We start from the raw sequence: 20,684 nt of genomic DNA on the forward strand, positions 1-20,684 counted from the left end.
GCTCAGTTCAAACACAAGCCTTTGTTTTGATACGGGGGAGAGCTGGAAGGCCCACTACACAATCTCCTCACACAGAAAAACAATGTCTTCCTGCTGGCCTAGATAGAAGCTATGGCTGGCTCCGCTCTTGGACTATAGTTTAATGCTGGCTGCTCTAGTTTCTGTTTGTGTTCAGCGGCAAACTTTTAGCGCTGAGCTTTGTGTCTGTCGGGGTGACGGTCCTTGGCCGTCCGTGTCGGAGCGAGGCCTGGACAGCTGGCCATCCTCCTGCATCTGCCCCGAGGTTCCTCCTGCTACGCTAGGAACGTGACCATTGTAGCTAGCGAGCCGTGTTAAACAGCTAGCCAGCTAGCGAACCATATCAAACAGCCAGCCGGTCGCATTAGCTTGCGAGGACGAGCCACTTATGATAGCTAGCCAGTCTAGCAACAACATTAGCCTTGTTCACCTTACCAACCACATTAGCAAGTAAGATATTACGCAGTTCACTCCAAGTCCATGCTAGCTATCCAGCTTTCGTGTGTAGCACTTAAGAACAGAGAATGCACTTAACAGGGGATGTTTCAGTCTAGGTGAGACTACAGATATGTAATATTTATATATTTGATGTAACAGAGACACTCTTTTCACTGAGCTGCACATGCCTGTGCCGTTTGGGGCCGTGCCTCCCCTCCTCCCTGACGAGCATCTGTGTCTTGTCTGCAGGTCGGCCTTCGAGCAGGATGTGGAGAAGGGAAACACAGAAGGCCTGGGAGACTGTCAGAGTAAGCGTGCTATCTGCTAACCCTCTCCTCCTCTCTTCTGTGCTCTGCTCTCCTTTTTCTATTTCCCTCCTCTCCTCTCTTCCTCTCCTCTTCTCCTCTCCTTTGCTCTTCTGCTCCTCACCTCTCCTCCTCCTCTCCTCTCTTCCTTTCCCCCTCTCCTCTCTTCCTCGCCTCCTATCTTCCTCTCCTCTCTTCCTCTCCTCTCTTCCACTCCTCGCCTCCTCTCTTCCTCTCCTCTCTTCTTCTCCTCTTCTTCTCTCCTCGTCTACTCTTCCTCTCCGACTCCTCCTCTTTTACTCTCCTCCTCTCCGACTCTCCTCTCCTCCTCTCTTCCTCTCCTGTCCCCTCCTCACCTCTCCTCCTCTCCTATCCTCCTATTTTCCTCACCTCACCTCTCCGGTGTAATTAACACAAGTCACAGAATACAGAAAGTGTACTTGTACAGGAACGACATCATAGGTCACACTACTGATCACAACAACAAAACAATCGATTCTCAGCCACTTCTCAGAATCAGGACTTTCAATCATGTCAGTAAAACGCCCCTCCTGAAATACAGCACCATCACAGATATTAACATATTTCTCCTTTTGACCTTTCTAGATACCTTCGTGGCTCTGAATGGTGAGTAACCTGTAAAGAGATGATGAAATGAATCACTAACTACAACTCCCATCAACCCCTCTCTCCGGCTCCGCCCCTTTCCAATCAATTACTTCCTCTTAGGGAAATTAAAACTCCTCCCACTTCACTTCACTGGTCGTGGTTCGTAACGACTGGCGGTTTTAACGACATTCAATTCCTTTGTTTTATAGACGTCCACTCGAGCCCTCACGGTCATGAAAGGTCACGAAATGGTCAGTCCGTCTCTTTTATACGGTCTCTCCAATCCCCTAGGAAACCCAGTAGCTTCCAGAACACCATCTCTATTCCACTTCCTGGATCCTAGCACCTTAGAACGTGTAGAACCGGAGTTCCATTAGCGGAACTCGTCGTATGAATTCTAATTCTACCAGTTGGAGTTCTGTGGTTCTGTCTGTATTGAAACCCCCAGTCCCCGCCCCCTCCCCGCCCCCCCGCCCTCCCTACATTGATCTGTCCTGACCTTTGCTTCGCTAATTGGATGAATCTTGCATCAACATAGATGGTTATATGTGAAGGGCGCTGACAGATCTGGATGAAACAGAAGCTCACTCTCACACAGCATGGCTTAGGCAGTTTAAACAAGCAACCATCATAGCACATACACACACACACACACACACTGCTGTCAAGTGTGTTTTTAGAAGGTTGTGGCTGATGGTTGATTTATATAATTTTCCAATCACAGGCCTGAGAAGGAATGATAAACAGGTCTGATTATCCTGCAGCACCCCACACACACATGTACACACACACATGTACACACACACATGTACACACACACATGTACACACACACATGTACACACACACATCTCAGTCATACAAAACAAGAGCTTTTTTTCCCCAGTCAGTCCAGATTCTCTCCTGCAGCTTTTACTCTTTCTCTCTTTTATTTTCCTCCTCTTCTTCCTCCTCTCTCTCCCCAATGTTCATCTGCCCTCTCATTTCTACGTCCCTCTAGAAGGTTCCTCCACACAGCGCCGCAGTACTCAGCCTATTAAGGCCTGGCTGTAAGCACACCCAAACAGAACCTCATCTCAGACACAGTCGGATCACTGCAGACAGCCGAGGACAAATCCTCCAGCCCTCTCCTCTTCTCCTCCCTCCTTCTCTCCTCTTCTCCTCCCTCCTTCTCTCCTCTTCTCCTCCCTCCAGCCCTCTCCTCCCTCCAGCCCTCTCCTCTTCTCCTCCCTCCAGCCCTCTCCTCTTCTCCTCCCTCCAGCCCTCTCCTCTTCTCCTCCCTCCTTCTCTCCCTCTCTCCGTTGCCCGACTCTCTCTCCCTCCCTCCCACACCCCCTCCCGTTCCAGACAAGTCTTCCCTCCATCCAGCCTTCCATTTAAACCATGAAAAGAGGGATGTGTGCTTTTTTCTTTAACCGTAGAAATAAGACTTGTGGCTCCCTGTGTGTTATCGTCACCATGAACCTCCTGGCTCTGGAAAATGAATTATAAAATAGGCCTGTCACACTAATCTGCCAGCCCAGGGCACATGGTTAAATAAATCATTTTAATGGTTGCCACGCGCAATGATGCTGGGGGGGGGGGGGGGGGGGGGGTTGTTGTGCATGGTAGACCAAAGGCAACAGCCACCCACCCCCCTTGTTTACACACACACTGTCACACACACATACACACTGTCACACACACACACACACTGTCACACACACACACTGTCACACAGAGGACACACACGTCCAGCTGCCTTCATATGGAGACATCGTAAAATGGTTTGCAGGAGCCGGTCTCATTAACGCGTGAGCTGTTGATTACCACTTTTCATTGGAAGTGTCCCCAGACACACACACACACTCACACACACACACTCACACATACACACACACTCACACCTACACATTCACACACCCTGAAGTTATGGCTTTCACAGGAGGACGTGGGCTGATCACATGATTTACAGGACTCAGCAGAGAAGGGTTACAGTTTGTGAAGGCTAAACTGTAGTTGTTTGTGTACTGCACACAGACACACAGACATTAGGTTGTACTGGGGCCTTATGGAGGCCTTGTTAGGAACCTTTCACATATTTGTAAGCTTGCAGATTGTATAACTGCTAGCCATTTGAGGGGATTTTTAAAAATCCAAAACACTGAACTTGGCTAATACATAAATGCCACTTATATAGTAGCAGCCTTGCCAAGGAGAGCTAGCTAATTAGCTTTGGAGTCGCTCGTTCTAGGTACATCCGTGCTACTCTAGTCCAAACCAGAGTGTCATTAAGGAGTGTAATTACAAGGGTAATTTAGATTAGGGAGAATTAATTAGCCCCAACTACCTCCCTGTGATAGATGAGGTTGTGTAGTTTGGCTTTTCTGAAGTCGAATACTAAATGTAGCCGATGGTCGGTCAGAGAGGAGGTGGTGAACAGGCTGTTCCAGTGAGTGTCAGCTGATGCAGTAGTTAGTTGCTGTGTTGTTAGGAAAGAGAGGGAGTTTTATCTTGTTCTCCTGCCCTTCATGGCCCAGAAGAGGCTTCCTGGGGTGGTTGGGTTACAGAGAACCCTTCACTGTTGTGTTTCTGCTCCAGGAGAGAACCTTGACGTGTGACTGAGAACAGGAGAAAGATGAGCTCCATAGAGACAGGCACTAGCTCTCTCTCTCCTTCCCCTCTCTCTCTCCCTCTCTCTCTCTCTCTCTCTCTCTCTCTCTCTCTCTCTCTCTCTCTCTCTCTCTCTCTCTCTCTCTCTCTCTCTCTACTTCTCTCTCTCACCTTCCCCTCTCTCCCTCTCTCTCTCTCTCTCTACTTCTCTCTCTTTCTCTCTCTCTCTCTTCTCTCTCTCCCCTTCCCCTCTCTCCCTCTGTCTCCTCTCTCTCTCTCTCTCTCTCTCTCTCTCTCTCTCTCTCTCTCTCTCTCTCTCTCTCTCTCTCTCTCTCTCTCTCTCTCTCTCTCTCTCTTTCCCTCTCTCTCTGTCTTTCATCCTTGTTCTCCCTCACACACACATACACACCAAGGTCATAGCTCTCTGCAGGAACACACACAGTCACACACACAATAATGACCTGCTCAGGGTCACCTGGGAGGAACACTTTGTTGCCTTACAAAGCCATCTGGCTGTGTGTGTGTGTGTCGACTGTGTATGTGTGTGTATCGACTGTCTGTGTGTGTTGTATATGAGTTTGTGTGTGTGTATCGACAGTCTGTGTGTGTGTGTGCGCATCTACTCTGTGTGTGTGTGTGTGTGCATCTACCTTCTGTGTATGTGTGTGTGCGCATCTACTCTGTGTATGTGTGTGTGCGCATCTACTCTGTGTGTGTGTGTGTGCGGCATCTACTCTGTGTGTGTGTGTGTGCGCATCTACTCTGTGTGTGTGTGTGTGTGCATCTACCTTCTGTGTATGTGTGTGTGCGCATCTACTCTGTGTATGTGTGTGTGCGCATCTACTCTGTGTGTGTGTGTGTGCGCATCTACTCTGTGTGTGTGTGTGTGTGTGTGTGTGTGTGTGTGTGTGTGCGTCACGTTAGTTAACGTGTGTTGTGTCCGGCAGGCCACCACCGCCACCACTCCACCCTCCCCTTCCCCACCTCCGCCCTGCCCCCTGCCGAGGGCCCCCAGGGCAGGGGCCGCATGGTGGAACAGAAGGACCCCCCCATGCCCTCAGATAAGAGCGACCCATACATGGCCGTGCCCTCCCAGCCTGAAGCCAATGGTAAGCCTTGGAACGGAACAGTCCATTACAGTCAGAGGGGGGAGTTGGGTCTAGCGCTGGTGTTGCCTGCTTCCACCCCACCTGCCTGCTGAACCCAGACTGCCAGCCCACCTGGCACCCAGACAGGAAGACAGCCAGCCACCCAGATGGTCAGCCAATCAAAACAGCCAGCCAGCCAGATGGTCAGCCAATCAAAACGAACCCAACTTCCCCAACCAGCCAGTCAACAAGCCAGTCTGCTAGCACTCTCCATCCAGACAACTAGCCAGTCAGACAGCTAGCCAGACAGCTATACCCTACCCATTCAGCCACCCAGCCAGCCAGTCACCGTAACCCTGTCAAGGGAACAAATTGCCTCGACCTGTGGAGAGATTTATTAGAGCCAACCTCTAATACCCCACTGGAGATGTAATATCCAGACCATTACACCGCTCCAGAGGAAGATTGCAATGTATTTATTTTCACGTGAAGAAGGCCCCTCCGCTCTATCTCTCGGCTATGACAGGGTGACATTGAACGTCCTCTTCAGTTTTAACATCCATGAAGAGCCCCTGGAAACTGGAGCGAGAGAGAGAGAGAGAGAGAGAGAGAGGGAGAGAGAGAGAGGGAGAGAGAGAGAGGGAGAGAGAGAGAGAGAGAGGGAGAAGGAGAAGGAGAGAGAGAGGGAGAGGGAGGGGGAGGGAGTGAGAGTGAGACAGAGAGAGGTGGACAGAGAAACAGTGAGAAACAGACAAAACAAACCCATAGATATAAACCAGCTTCTGATCAATGTGGTCCATGGAGAGGTAATGAGGAGCCATTAGAGGCAGCCATTACTGCAGACCATGTGTGCATCTTCCTCATCCCTTATTAGATCAGGGGAAGCCATGAGGAGGTATTGATAATCAATAACGATGATTAGAGGTGACCACTGGCTCTCGAGACATCCAGAAGAGACAGGCAGATAGGGAGGTAGAGGGCTGTGTTAAGGTGAGGTCATCAATAGAGATTTATTATATATATACACGTACGTCATGGAACACAAATCACATGCCCTTCAGAGAATTAAAGCACTTTGTGAGTGTGCTAGTTAGGGGGCTGGGGTTGGGGCAGCGTATGTAAAGAGCTTGCTTGGTCTACAGTAAGACCAGTTTGTTCTCCAGCAATCTCTTGTAGAAAAACAGGGAAATGAGTCGACTGAAAGCACATGCAGACAAGGAGCTGTGCTGACTGTGCTGGCTGTGCATCAGTACAAAGTGGGATCAGCAGAAGGTCTGGTGTTAGTGCCAGGTGGGCCCTGTGTGGCTGGTGTGGGACGAGGCTCTGGGCTGGCAGCAGGGCATCTGTGGGTAGATCAGAGACAATGGTGGCAGACACTCCAGCACGCTTCAAACAGCATCGCCTCGATGTTGCATCCCTGGCTGTGTTTTCCTGGGCTGGTGTGTCCAGGGTCAGGGTCCCCTCAAGCTCATCTCCATCAGCACTGGAGCTCCCCTATCTCTGTCAAGGAAAGGCAGGACTTTTTAAAACACTTGGCAATCGATTTAAACTCCCACCGCCAAGCAACATAAATGTTGTTTGTTGAAACTGATGGTGTTGACATTGAATGGATTGGGACCCTGGCCTGCCGCTGCCCAGAGAAACACAAGCAGGTCTCTCTCATTCCAACAAGCTTTCTTATCGCTGTCTTTATCCTTTGATGTTTGTTTAATTGGTTTTCTATTACCCTGTTTTGCAGCTTTTTCCCCTCAGTATTATCAGTTTCGATCATTTTTACTGCAGCTACGGTTTACTGTTATTTTCTTTGAGTGCGCAGATATGTCGCGGTCTGCTGTGTGGGTGTGTGAGTGTGTTCTGTATGTGCATACCTGCATGGCTTGGTTTAGAAACTTCACTGTTTATATCTGTTTATTCATTTGTATCCTGCTTTGATGGTATTAAGCTCGGTGTTGCCTCCATGCAGCTTAAACGCAATTCTGCATGTGGAGCACCACTGTCATCAGCATTCATCTATCCCCTCATTTCTCCCTCCCTCCCCCCCTCACCCCCTCCCTCCCCCCCTCACCCCCTCCCTCCCCCCCTCCCCCCCTCCCTCCCCCTCTCACCCCCTCACCCCCTCCCTCCCCCTCTCACCCCCTCCCTCCCCCCCTCACCCCCTCCCTCCCCCCCCTCACCCCCTCACCCCCTCCCTCCCCCCCTCACCCCCTCCCTCCCCTCCTCCTCCTACTTCCACTCCCTTCATCGTCAACTCTGTGCCAAATGTACTCTGAGACCCAGCCCGAGACAGCTAGCGTTTTCCTTAGCACGCTACGAGGATGCTCTCTAAATATCAATTACACTTTCATCTGTAGAGCACCTCTCCCGACCGCTCAGACAGCAAAAAAGCACACTGCACAGGAATGAGTACAGATAAATAATTTCATATTCCACCACGGAAAAAAAAGGTTTTAATAACATTTCGTGATAACGATCTCTTAAAAAAGGCTGGCTCTGTATTTAGTCTTCACTGAAATTTGAGTTTCGTTGTGGTATATTAGCTCATTTATATCCAGCTACTCTTTATTGCAAGGTTTGTCTTTATCTGCTAATGACCAGCGCATTACCAGCCTGAATGAAAATCAATTAAGCAGTCGGAAGTGCAGATGATCCTCCCAGCAGAAATATTTACAAGCACGTCCCTGCCCTCCCTGCCTGTCCTACCTCCACACCCGCCTGCCCACGCTCTGGTCTCTCCTGTGGACCCAGTCCTCCTCCTGGTGGATTAGGGCTAGTCTGGTCTCTCCTGTGGACCCAGTCCTCCTCCTGGTGGGTTAGGGCTAGCGTGGTCTCTCCTGTGGACCCAGTCCTCCTCCTGGTGGGTTAGGGCTAGTCTGGTCTCTCCTGTGGACCCAGTCCTCCTCCTGGTGGGTTAGGGCTGGCGTGGTCTCTCCTGTGGACCCAGTCCTCCTCATGGTGGCCTGGGTCGCTCTCTCAGTACATGGAAACACTGTCTGTCTGTCTGTCTGTCCTGGCCCAGTCTGTCTCTCTGTGTGACATCTTCACCTCTCCCCCACCCCTCCTCCTCCTCCCTCCCTTCCATCGCCCTCCCCCCCTCCTCCTCCTCCTCCTCTACCATTCTCCTGCTGCCATTGTGACCAGTCAGTCTCCCCCAACACAGAACCTTTCATCTGTCAAGATGGAACGTTCCAAGGCTGTACCTTATGTAGTGCAAATGTTACTAACCATATTTATGGAGCTTCCCTCCTTCCTTCCCTCCCTCCCCCCCTCTGTTCCAGCCGGGGTCATATCTCTCCCCTGTCTGAGGGAATGAGTCCCTGCCCCCCCTCCTCCCCCCCCCCTCTCTCTTTCCTCTCCTCCGACCTGTAGTCATCTCTGTGTGTCACTCCAATTTATGAGTTCATTACCGAGGCTATATTGAGAGAGGGGTGGAGGGGGGAAGGGGGGGGTTAGGGAGTGGGAGAGGGGAGAGGGGAGAGGAGAAGTAAGCAGGAGAATGAAGAAAAAGGACTTTTAAAAAGAGAATGGGAGAGGGAGACGACCGCAGGAGGAATGAAGGAGACAGTGAGAGAACCAGAACTACAAAGGCAGAGAGAGAATTGAGAAATTGACTCGGAGTGAAAAGACAGAGAGAGAAAGAGATAGAGGGGGGGGAAAAAATTACTGAATAGGGGGGAAATTGAGAGAGGAGAAAGAGAGCTATTTCTTCCCCTGTCTGCTGAGGTTGTGTGTGTCTCTGCTCCCCTGCACGGTTTGTGTGATTATCACTAACCCTCCCCTCCGCCCTGTCTTGTGGGGCAACTGTCTCTGGACACTCTCACAGCCATCTGCCCCAGGGGTAAACAAGGTTAGACCACTCCTAAACACCTCTGTTTCTACAGCTTTGGCCTGGATCCAGGATCTGGTCTTGACATGGTTATGATGGTGCATTATGGGAACGGTACATACTGGTTATCTTATTATGTCACTTTCATGGTTTGGTTTCACAGGAAACGCATTCTCTGTCTTATTTAAGAGGCGTCTTACAACAGAAGAACAGCAGGCCTCTCGTACGATGCCTGGAAGATTGCTTGCACACAGTCGATGCTAAATGTGTTACGTTTCACGGAGTTCATTTACAGATCGTTCCTTAAAAGTTGTTTTCGTGCTCCGCGACTTATTCGATACGCGTTTCCTCGTTGACGTTTCTGGGTTCCTCTCCCAGGGAGAAGAGACGCGTCGCAGAGGGTGATTTCCTCTGCTTCCTGTCGACTGTGTTTGCGTCGGTGTTCGGTAGCAAGACAACCTGAGGAGGTGATGGCTGTGCTCTCCTGTTTCCTTACCCCACCTGAGCGCAACAGAGCGGGAGGGAGGGAGGGAGGGTTGAATGCCAGGAGGATAGCGGGGAGAGGGGGAGGAAGAGGGGGGAGACTGGGGAGGGGAGAGACAGGAGCAGAGAATAGCAGACTCTTCAATCTAATAACTCCCATAACAGAAGGCTACTCTGGTTTCACAATCTAGATCCTACTGTTTCTTGTATTTCTAAAGAGACGATTAAAAATATAATTCCTGTTTCTCATGTGTCACAACAAGACTACCCACAGTTTCCGTTCTGTAACGTTCACAGGTGTTTTCTGGGTAACAACACGAAAAGTGGCTCTGAGCGTGATTTTGATATGTTCCTTTTCAACATGATGACGCACTCTGCCAGTGGGAGACAAACCCTGGTCATTTCCTTGAACGCCACATTAGCCTGCATCGTTCAATCGCAGTCGGCGTTTCTCCATTTTCAACGCGTTTCCTTTCTTTTCCTGCCCGCATTCACCGCGATCAGCATGCGGTGTCCTGGTCTCTGACACCCACACAAGCTCCAAGCTCTCCTGATTTTGTCTCTCTGTGGGACGTCACTTCAGGTAGCGTTCGGACCCGCTAAATTGCGCTCTGATTGATGTCCAATAGAGTTTTTTGCCAGCACCCACTTCATCTGAATAGGGTTCCCCTGCCAGGTTTCCCATCTCGTCCTGTGTAGGAGAAACAAGGCTTTCTTTGGAGGTTTGTTTGACAAAAGAATCATGACTCACACCTGCGAGGTAGGGTAATCTGGATCATGGAAAGACACTTAAGGGTTTAGATAAGGCTGTTTTGTAGAAATGTACAACTTTAGACCCAACACAACTATGAGAACAAACCTAACACAACTATGAGCAGAGACTTAAGAAGAAGGTTTTATTAATCAGTTGGGTTTTTATGTAAAAGCGAACAGACTGTCGCCTTGTGTGTTTGTGGCAAGCAGATGCTCATCCAGTTGGATATATGTGGCACCATCTAAATCCTTCACACCTACATGAATTTATATTAGTAGGAGTTCTGGAAGGATTACAGACATTTTGTGTGATGGGGAGAAGACAAGCTGGCATTTCTATGATAGGCCACAGAAGGGCTAGCTTAGCCCATCTCAGATCCTGACTAAGCTACGTTGAAACACGGCCGTCGAACTGTGAGCGTCTTCGGTCCTGACTCAACAGGGACGATCATGGCTCTCACTGCCCCCTAACACCTCGTCATACATCCAGGCTTACTGCTAATTGGCCTCCTCTTGTGTTTAAGTGTTGCCTCATGCAGCCAGCCAGTCAACAAGTCACACAGTCAGCCAGCTAGTTAGACAATCAGCCAGCCAGCCAGTCAGTCATACAGTCAGAGTTAGACACATCAGTCAGAGTTAGACACATCAGTCAGAGTTAGACACATCAGTGATCAGTCCCTCTGCCTGGTTGAGATGTCATCATGTTCAGACTGTGCCTTTGTCCTGTTAATGACTGTGGTCAGAGGCTGTAGCCTCTCCACAACCTCCACAACCCCCACAGCCTCCACAACCCCCACAGCCTCCACAACCCCCACATCCTCCACAGCCTCCACAGCCCCCACAGCCTCCACAACCTCCACAGCCTCCACAACCCCCACAGCCTCACTGGGATGTCAAGCAGCCTTTGAAGTCTGTTCAGCTCACAATGACATCAGTATAGCCTGGACAGAGGCTCCAGTCTGGAGACAGAGAGGGCATGTTTGAAGGACTGCTCCCTCGTCCCTGTGTGTTCCTGTGGCTCACACTAGGGCGACCGCAGTGTTTCCCCGTCATGGAGCAAGCGTGCGTAGCTCGGGTTGTTTTGATAGCGACTTCTATCTGGGAGTGTGGAGACGTAGTGTGTGTTTAATATCTGCGTGCCGTGGCTCCAGGCTGTGTGAAATTCAATCAAATCGTCGGTTAGGAGTGGTGAGGCCCTCGCTGTTACAGAAGACTTGAGAGGGAGAACACACACACACAAACACACACACACACAGATGACATGTCACCTTGACATCGTGTACTGTCATATCAATCACTGCAAATAAAAAAGGCGATAAATAAAACGGTAGATGTTGTGTCTCCTCGGGCAGAAGTCCTTTAAACGGTATTAAACGTCACTTTTGAAACAGTGTAAGGTCAACAACAGCAGGAAGACGACACGTAGAAAGTTTTCCTCAGAAGTCGACTGGGACTGAAACGAGCCTTGCACAGGATCCAAGCTAGCCAGCCAACCAACCAGAAGTCACCTTGATTACCAACGCTGTTATCTTTTTGATTGGTCAGAGGCTGTCCTCTGTGGAACCCTCTCTCCCTTCCATCCTCCCTTTCTCCCCTCCTTCTCCTCTCTCCCTTCCCCCATCTGTCCCTTCCCTCCCTCCCTCCCTCCCATCCCTCCCCCCTGTAAACCCCCATCCCTTTTGAAGTCAAGATGAGAAACAATTGACTGCATACATGAAATATTCAAATCTTCAAAGCTCTTTTTCGAGAGGCCTTGGTTAGGGGTCGTCCCCCTGTCCCTCCATGCGGCAGGGAAGGCGTGTCACAGAGCAACCCCAGTCGATGCTGGGTTTTCTGGGGAAGAGGGCGAGCCGCCCCCCCTGCTCTGGAGGAAGACATCCGACAGAGGGTCAGAAACCTCTTAATGTCGTTAAACTGCCATAACAAGTCTTCTGTGTGTTTCAGTGGTAGTGGGTGAATGGAGGTCAAGCTGCGAGTAAGACAGAGGACTTACTGCTAATTAACTTCAAAGCTTCTCATCCAAAACGTCTCAGAAATGCTGCGTGTTCTGTAGTCGAACACGGTTTTAGCGGTCGGACTTTGATTCGACTCGGTCCAAGGGAACAGGTAAAGTCTATCAGTGGACACCAAAGAAACTTCATACTTCCAGACTAAACTAACCCTTTTTTGGAAACCCTCTGTGTGTTATTTTAGCATGAAACGCGATTCCCGTAGTCTAAACCTTCTTGGGATCATTAGTATTCATTGATTTAGTGTTCATACGGTTGTCTCGCATGGGTTTCCATGTCCCTCTCTTCATAAGTAAGCAACCAAGACTAAGATGGATGTCGTTATGTCCAGAAGGGTTCTGGAACGAGAGCTCTATCTCTGCCAGGAACACTGTACAGTACAATACGTCCTCCCCTTGCATTTTTTAAAGTAAATATTTAAAACGATTTCGGAGCTCGAAAAACCTCAAGTATGACTTTCGGTCCGTTTTATTATTTTAGTCAGAAGTTTGAGTCCAAAGCTATGGTGATTCTTCTCCCTGCCTCCTGTCATCTCTCTCTCCAGGCTGAGTCACACACACACACACACACACACCGCACGTCTGAATTACAGTGTAGAGCAGCGCTACGCTCCCCGTGTGAGGAGAATACAGGTATTCGTCAAACAGCAGACAAGTCATGTTTATAAAGATGTCCTGATCTCTCAGCGAAATGGAAGAAGAAGAAAATGGGGGAAAGAAAGTCTGAGAAATGAATGATAGAAAAGCATATTTGTCCTTCCCTCCCTCCCTCCCACTCTCTCTCTCTCTCTCTCTCTCTCTCTCATCTCTCTCTCTCTCTCTCTCCCTCTCTCTCTCTCTCTCTCTCTCTCTCTCTCTCTCTCTCTCTCTCTCCCTCCCTCCCTCCCACTCTCTCTCTCTCTCTCTCTCTCTCTCTCTCTCTCTCCCTCTCTTCTCTCTCTCTCTCTCTCTCTCTCTCTCTCTCTCTCTCTCTCTCTCTCTCTCTCTCTCTTCTCTCTCTCTCTTCTCCATCTCTTCTCTCCCCCTCTCTTCTCTCTCTCTCTCTTCTTTCTCTCTCTCTTCTCCCTCTCTTATCTCACCCTCTCTTCTCCCTCTCTTCTCCCTCTCTCTCCCCCTCCCTCTCTCCCCCTCTCTTCTCTCTCTCTCTCTTCTCTCTCTCTCTCTCTCTTCTCTCTCTCTCTCTTCTCCCTCTCGCCTCTTCTCACTCTCTTTATATCTCATTCCCTGTCTCCCTTCTTTCTTTCCCTCCCTCCCTCCTACTCCCCCTCCCTCTCTCCCCCCCCCCTCCCTCTCTCTGAGACGTGACCCTCTTCAGATAAGCAGCAGATGTTCCTTCCCCAGCCGGTCACTTAGTCAACCGAGGCCAGAGCGTAGCACAAGTCATCCTTTAATGCAGCGGTTTCCAGATACCTCTCTCCCTCTCATCCTCCCTTCTCACACGCTATCTGTCGCATCTAACAGACACTCGGGCTGATAAGCAAGCCATTTGCCGGAAGAAGGGGGTTAGACGAGCTGTGTTGTTAATGAAGGGGGTGAAGGCCGGGGCAGAGTTACAGATGGGCTGGAAGACTTCCCCGGCCTCCTTCCCCCGGCCTCCTTCCTCCAGCCTCCTTCCCCCGGCTCCAGGAGGGTGTGTGTGTATCTGTGTTGCGTCTCTGGGGATCACGAGGGCCTCGTTCTGCTGAGGTGGGAGATCTCTCACATGCGATGGCATGGATTCAGCGGGCATGCTTGAACTAGATCATGTGCATCATTTCTCCTCCTCCTCCTGCACCTCCTCCCCTCCTCCTTCCCTCCCCTCCATCCATCATCACCTCTGGCCTTCTTCTGCTCCTCGTACAAACCATCTCCTCTCAACCCGCTCATCATCCTCCCCCTCCTCCCCCTCCTCCCCCTCCTCCCCCTCCTCCCCCTCCTCCCCCTCCTCCCCCTCCTCCCCCTCCTCCCCTACCCTCTGAGTTATGGCAGAACACAACCAGTGTGCACCAGTGTCTCGGAGCTCCAGCATGCGTGATAGGACCCACCTGTCTAATCCCCCCCTTGATGTGAAGTACCTGATCTACACCAGCCAAAGGTCAGGTGTGAGTTATTATAACTCCCTCCCTGCTGAGTTCTACACATCTGGATGTAACCCAAGTAACATGACTGGGCTTAAGGCCTCCACATAGATCAGCCTTCTGGAGAATCTCGCTGTCTCCGTCTGACGAAAACTCGGTTTAGATCAGGGCGTGTCTCACGGGAGATTTACGCTGACAAGACAGCGCCTGGACTTTAAGCTTTGAAGCGCATGTACAAATACAAGAACAGCTACTCCCGGCTGCATGCTCAGACGCAAGGTTCAGTCGCTGAAGTGAGGCTTCAAACCACCTCCTTTACATATTCAGGAGGCTTCTAGCGCCTACAAGGTATAAGGCCCCAAGCAAGGCAGCCAGGATTTTTAAGTGTTTTACTTTACAGATTTTCTCTTTTATTGAACTATCTCATCAGTCGGTCTTAACACCAAAGTCCCCTTGAAAGCTCTCCTCTTCACGACAGTGATGACACAGCTTATTTGATTTACAGGCTAATCACGGCTTTTAATATATTCTCTGATATATGAAAGATGGTATCGTCGCGTTATGAAAAGAGAATAATTTGTTTCTTGGAGGCTGTGCTCTGCTTGCCTCCCGTCTATCTCCACTCGCATCTCTCTTCATTCCAGGCAAGGGTTTTTTATCCAGGATTCTGTGTTGCTTAACCTCCAAAAACTTTATTTTCCTGTCATCAGGTTCTCTCTTTCGGCAAGGTGGAATTGTAAGCAAATTTCCTTGGGAAGATATCAAACATTTTCTACCCTGCTGATGGGATTGTTTTTTTCCATCTCTTTTGTTCCAACTTTTTTGGGATAAATATTGTTTTATTGTTTCAGCTGTGGCCTTTACGGTTGGAAAGTGTCCTCTAACTTGGTTTGGCACAAAACATCGACAGCTTCACTGGTCAACAACTCTCTTCGCTCTTCTATCTACAATGACTTCATCCCTTCATCCTTCCGCTCATCCCTGCAGGCGTCATCCGTGAGAGCTACCAGAAGGGTCACGACCAGCTGGTACCTGTCACCCTGCTGGCCATCGCCGTCATCCTGGCCTTCGCCATGGGCGCCATCTTCTCCGGGATCATCGTGTACTGTGTCTGCGACCACCGGAGGAGAGACAGCAGCCTGCCGGGCCGCAAGGACAAGGAGAACCTGCGCCGGGGCTCCATGAACAGGTGACAGGGGTTTAGTTTGAGATGTAGGGATGTAATGATTAGTACAGCCATCAGGAGTCAGGGATAACATATGGAAGCAGATCAGTGACATCGTGTTTTGAGTTTTAAAAGGCATTGAATACTTAATATTGAGAAGAATTTTAGTGTTCGAATTTGAGCAACCTGAATTTCTGAACCTTGAATTTTTTGGATCAGAATTTGTATTTTTTTACATTGAAATAAATTCATATTGTGAATATTGTGAAATCTGTGTGTTGGCAGTGTGACCAAGCTGACAGGGCTGTTTGAGACCCAGGCCAAAGATGGCCGCCCGGAAGCAGTCCTCACCCCCCTGATGCACAACGGCCGGCTGGCCAACGGCAAGCTGCTGATCAAGGCCGATCAGCACCACCTGGACCTGACTGCCCTGCCCACCCCGGAGTCCACCCCCATGCAGCCCCGCCGCAAGCCCAGCCGAGGCAGCCGTGAGTGGGAAAGGAACCAGAATCTGATCAACGCCTGCACTAAGGACCTCCCCCCGATGGGGACCCCTGTGATCCCCACGGACCTCCCCCTAAGGGCCTCCCCCGGACACATCCCCAGCGTGGTGGTCCTGCCCCTCCCCCAGCACCAGCAGACCTACCAGCACCAGGCCTACCAACACGAGTACGTGGAGCAACCCCACCGGAGCGACCTGAGCCTTGACCTGGACCAGGGGGCTACGCTGGAGTACAAGACCCTGAAGAGCCCCTGTCACGGTCACGGCCTGGGGCTGGGGGAGGCCGGCGAGGGGGCCCTGCCACCCCGGGTGCCCCAGAGGGAGGCTTCGCTCACCGTGCCCCCCTCCGTGCCCCAGATGGGGAAGCGCCTGGAGGTGCATTCCTCCGTCTATGGGCGGGGCTACGCCGCCAAGGCTGCCTCTGCCGCCTCCTCCGCCCTCAAGAAGCACAACACCAACTCGTCCAACTCCTCGCTCCTGTCTCGGCACCAGAGCTTTGCCCGCGTGGAGAGCCCGCCCCCGGCGCCGCAGAGGGTGGACTCCATACACCTGACCACGCTGGGGATGTCGTTGTCGCGGCAACCTAGCATGGGCTCCTACGGGTCCCTGCCGAGGTCGGGGGTCAAACATCTGAAGCCGGACGTCCCTCCCAAGCCGTCCTTGGTGTCACTGTCGACCAAAGGTTCCAGTGACTCCTGCACGTAGTCGGGACGGTTTGAACACACACTCATACACACACACACACACAAAAAGAAACAGGGAGAGCAATCTTGCAACGTCTCGTTTCAAGTCTCTTTCGATTTTATTTTATTTGAAAAAATTTGTATTTTCGGGTTGGGTTGTTCCGTGCAGAGAAACATGCAACACATTTTCTTTTCTTTTTTCAAGAAAACGTTTTCTTTTTATATATATATGTGTAAATATTATACAAAAATAATGGTTGTTGTTGATGTTGTTGTTGTTGTGGGGGAGCTCCGCTCGCCGCGGTCCCGGTCCCTCCGGAACGACGAGAAAACAGACGTGAATATTTGAATCCAACAACCTCCACCTCTGACTCAAACATTCGACAAGGACGCTCAACCAAACTTTGGTTTACCCAACAGACTGCCAAAAGCACATGAAACCACACACAGGGAGGTGGATCGCTTGTATATTTTTTAGTGGACACGAACCCAGCGGGCACTAGGACCCAGTAAAGAGTGGGACTGGAGGGTTTTTTCATTGGGGAAACTGTGAAGAGCAGCTCAGTGTTAATAAGGCTACAGGACACAGCGAGCACGCTCTCCCTGGGTTCTCTGTCTTCCTGGGTTCTCTGTCCGGGATCAGAGAACCCTCCATGGTTCTGGTTCCTGAATAACACACATGACTGTTAATACTAATAGCTTGTCGTATTTATTTTTTAAGTGCTTTTGAAAAGAAGAGTCTGCCTTTTTAGGCCCGGAAAGAGAGAGCGAGAGAGAGAAAGAGAGATCTTTTAATATTAATTAATCAAGTGTGAAGATTATTTAAAGTCATTAAACTGGAGCCAGTACAACCTTAAGCCTAAAGTTCCGCCAGACAGGTTTCCTGGGCGGCACATTGGGACCAGGGGTTTTCCTTACGCAGGTCTCCTGGACTGTACGGTGGGACCAGGTCTTTCTCCAAGCTTGAGATATTCGTGACCTCCGTGACTAGAGGGGATATTTATTTACTGTGCCGGATGGGGCTCCTCCACGTCTACGCAGTCAGAAAAAAACACACACTCAGAACTCCTGAAACTCCCCCCCTCACTCCTCCAATGGGCATCCCTCAACCAGCACTGTGGCTTTATGTCAGCCAGTGACCTTCGTCCTGATTGGCTGCTGGCTCACTGCGTGCCATCATGGTTCACTTCTGCATGTAAAAGTGCAAAACAAAACAAAAAAGGGAGAGAAAGAGATAAATAAATAAGCAACAACAATATGGAAATCTACGTACACTTGCACTCAGAGAAAGAGATGGGGGGGGGGGGTGGTGGGGGGCAATGGCTACGGGCATTGTGCCGGCTCTGGAGGGCGTCCATCTTGGCTTGTTGAAATGCCGTCTTTTCTCTGAGTGGCTCACGTCAACAGGCAGGCAGGCCTCCCTTGTGGGTAACATCTGCTCCTGTCTCCTCTTCTCTTCCACGTGTAAATTTGTGCCTTACACCCTGAAGTAGTGACAATTCTGTTCTCTTTTTTTTGTTGCTGTTAACTATGTTTCTTTCTAGTCTATTTCTGATCATTTTACCTGGTTTGGTTAAAAAAAAAAAAAAAGAAGGAAAAAAAAACTGGAAAAAAAGGCAATTTAAGAATTTAGGTGTTCTTGTTGTAATTTTGGTCCCTAGCAATTTACAAACCAAGGGTTGGAAGGGAGAAAAGTCTCTCTCCTCTCCTCCTCTCTTCTCCTCTCCTCCTCTCTTCTCCTCTCCTCCTCTCTTCTCTCTTCTCTCCTCTCCTCCTCTCTTCTCTCTTCTCTCCTCTTCTCCTCTCTTCTCTCCTCTTCTCCTCTCCTCCTCTCTTCTCCTCTCTTCTCCTCTCCTCCTCTCTCCTCTCTTCTCCTCCTCTCTTCTCCTCTTCTCCTCTCTTCTCTTCTCTTCTCTTCCTCTCTTCTCTATTCGCCTCTTCCTCTCCTCCTCTCTTCCCATCCCCTCCAGTACATTAATCTTTGTGGTTCATTTTTCTGATTGTGCCAATGATGCGCTTAAAACAGCCCTTTTGTTGTGATGGCAGTGTCTACAATAATGTTGTGAGTGTTATTATTTTTAATTTCACACCTTAAAGTCCTGGTATTTGTTTTTACTTTAACTTTCTTTTTTTCTGTTTGAATTGAATTTGACGTGAAATAATTGATGATAAATGTTTGTTTTTGGAGAGGGTTTCTGTCGTCCTCGCTGGTGCGCTGGGACCCCACACCTCACTAACTATGAGAAACACACCTGTGTACGGACACATTTCCCATACCTGGGTCGAATCCAGATTTGGAACACTTGAAAGTATTGAGGTGAGTTTGATTTAACATTCTTGTTAGAGGTTGCACTCCCTAGGGCCCTCGGCCCCATTGGTGTCATCACGCCGGGTGATATAAATCAAGTGCGCCACAAGTAGCTAACTGCATTTGCAGATGTTGTTTTGACCCAGGTGTGCCAGTGTCCAAGTGTTTGTTACCACTCCCCTTCTACATAGGCTGGTTCCTGTTGTAGAGAAGAACTCTTCTAATATTAGAAGACGTTACATATTGTTATTCACCCCTTTTATAAAGATAAAACATGTTCAGGAAACGGATTAGAGATGTTTTTAATTCACTATCGAGCTAAACGCAAGAGAGCTTAGATTTATTTACCAATCCGACCTCTGTTTTCACTCTTTTCCTTGATGCACATTTTTACTGACCCTATTTTTCCCGCACCCTCCCACCCCACCCCAAATCAAAAGAGCACTCTTATATTGACATGTACAGACAGGTACATTTCTTGAACTCAAGCAGGCGTGCATTTCTAGTGGAAGAATGACGTCTGTGTCCCCTTGGCATCCATCGTGAAGAGAACTTGTGGGGTAACACAAGGAAGTTCTGGAGGCGAGTGCTGTCTCCGTGGTAACTCAACTAACATGTACATAGATGCTTGTGGGGTTCAACTGCCAGGGACTGCGTCATGGCAACAGATTAGGGTTTCACTGAGAGGAGAAGGGATTCAACTTGTAGGTCCTGATCCTGGTTCAGTTATTTCTCCAACTCTTTTTTGTTTGTTTTGTTGATAATTTAAAGTGAGTTGAACTGGATATTTGAGGTACAGTTATTTGGAAGAAATTTGTGGTAGTTTTCTGAGGTTTAAACTGAATCTGGATCAGTGTCCTGGGATTGTATATTCCCTGGTGTAACGTAAGAAAATGCTAGTGTTTCAACTTAGAGAATCTGAGTTCGCTGGTCACTTGGAAATACTGTATTCAAGTCCCCCAATGCCTTGAAACATTGTAATTTGAGGACGCTAGTTATGAATAAGCTCTTACAACTTAACATTTGACTAATATAATAACATAATATGTGGGGATAAGTACATGTTGATTGTTTTGTTTTTTTATTGTTTTTGTTTTTTTAAGTTGAAACACTACAATTTTTTACCTGAACTCCCATCTTTGTAGAAGAGATATGGTGTGTGTCTCTCCTCTGGTCTCTGAAGGTCAGGGTGCACTGTAAGGGGGTTGGGTGTGTGCCTTTGTCTCTTAGAGTACACAGCTGGACGCATCCGAGATGGACTCTCTCTCAAGATGTTTTTGAACTTTGTTAAGCTTGTAAGATATTGTGACGTCACCAGGTTTTCCTGCAGGTTTTCCTGCCTTCTACTTCTCCACTTCCCTAACATCTCTGAATCACAGCTTAATGTATGTTGTAAAGAAAAAGTCTCTTTAATAAATTGCAAAATGTAATAAAAAATAAAAAATACAATTCCTGTCATGAAGGTTGTCGTGGCATTTCCTAGCATTTCCTGACCATGTTTTAGATATGAACGCCTCCAAATAACTAAAACACTACTACGAAGACCAGAACTTAAAGCAGATCACCTTACAGCAGGTGACAGTTCCACTCACTGGTGGGCTGAGGAAAGCAACCAAAAACGTTTAACCGTGATTAGTCCTTGTGTGTTTTCAGATCAAAGGGTTTCTCTGCAGATTAGACAAGTTGATAGGACTGGCGATAGCTGAGCCATGATGTTCAGACGAGTAGGGAAGCATGTGAACGTCACATCATCAGATGTTTAGATTTGCAGGGCCTGATATATTGTTGGCTGTGTGTAAACAGGATCTGATAAGTGTTTGTCTGGAGCCTACACTCACACACACACACCTGTA

The 20,684-nt window shown here is 49.2% G+C and overlaps 1 protein-coding gene across 1 annotated transcript in view; it reads left to right on the top strand.

The window, feature by feature from the left end:
* Nucleotides 1–20,289, top strand: part of LOC134014874 (semaphorin-6A-like) — a 20,857-nt gene extending 568 nt beyond the window's left edge. Inside the window, exons 2-8 of the mRNA XM_062454052.1 lie at nucleotides 176–306; nucleotides 706–764; nucleotides 1,368–1,388; nucleotides 1,580–1,621; nucleotides 4,909–5,070; nucleotides 15,161–15,362; nucleotides 15,624–20,289. Of these exons, the coding sequence (XP_062310036.1) occupies nucleotides 176–306; nucleotides 706–764; nucleotides 1,368–1,388; nucleotides 1,580–1,621; nucleotides 4,909–5,070; nucleotides 15,161–15,362; nucleotides 15,624–16,545 (1,539 nt within the window). The 3' untranslated portion in view covers nucleotides 16,546–20,289. The remainder of the gene's footprint in view (nucleotides 1–175; nucleotides 307–705; nucleotides 765–1,367; nucleotides 1,389–1,579; nucleotides 1,622–4,908; nucleotides 5,071–15,160; nucleotides 15,363–15,623) is intronic.
* The last annotated feature ends 395 nt before the right edge of the window (nucleotides 20,290–20,684 follow it).

This window comes from Osmerus eperlanus, chromosome 28, assembly GCF_963692335.1.
Source record: "Osmerus eperlanus chromosome 28, fOsmEpe2.1, whole genome shotgun sequence".
Lineage (NCBI taxonomy): Eukaryota > Metazoa > Chordata > Actinopteri > Osmeriformes > Osmeridae > Osmerus > Osmerus eperlanus.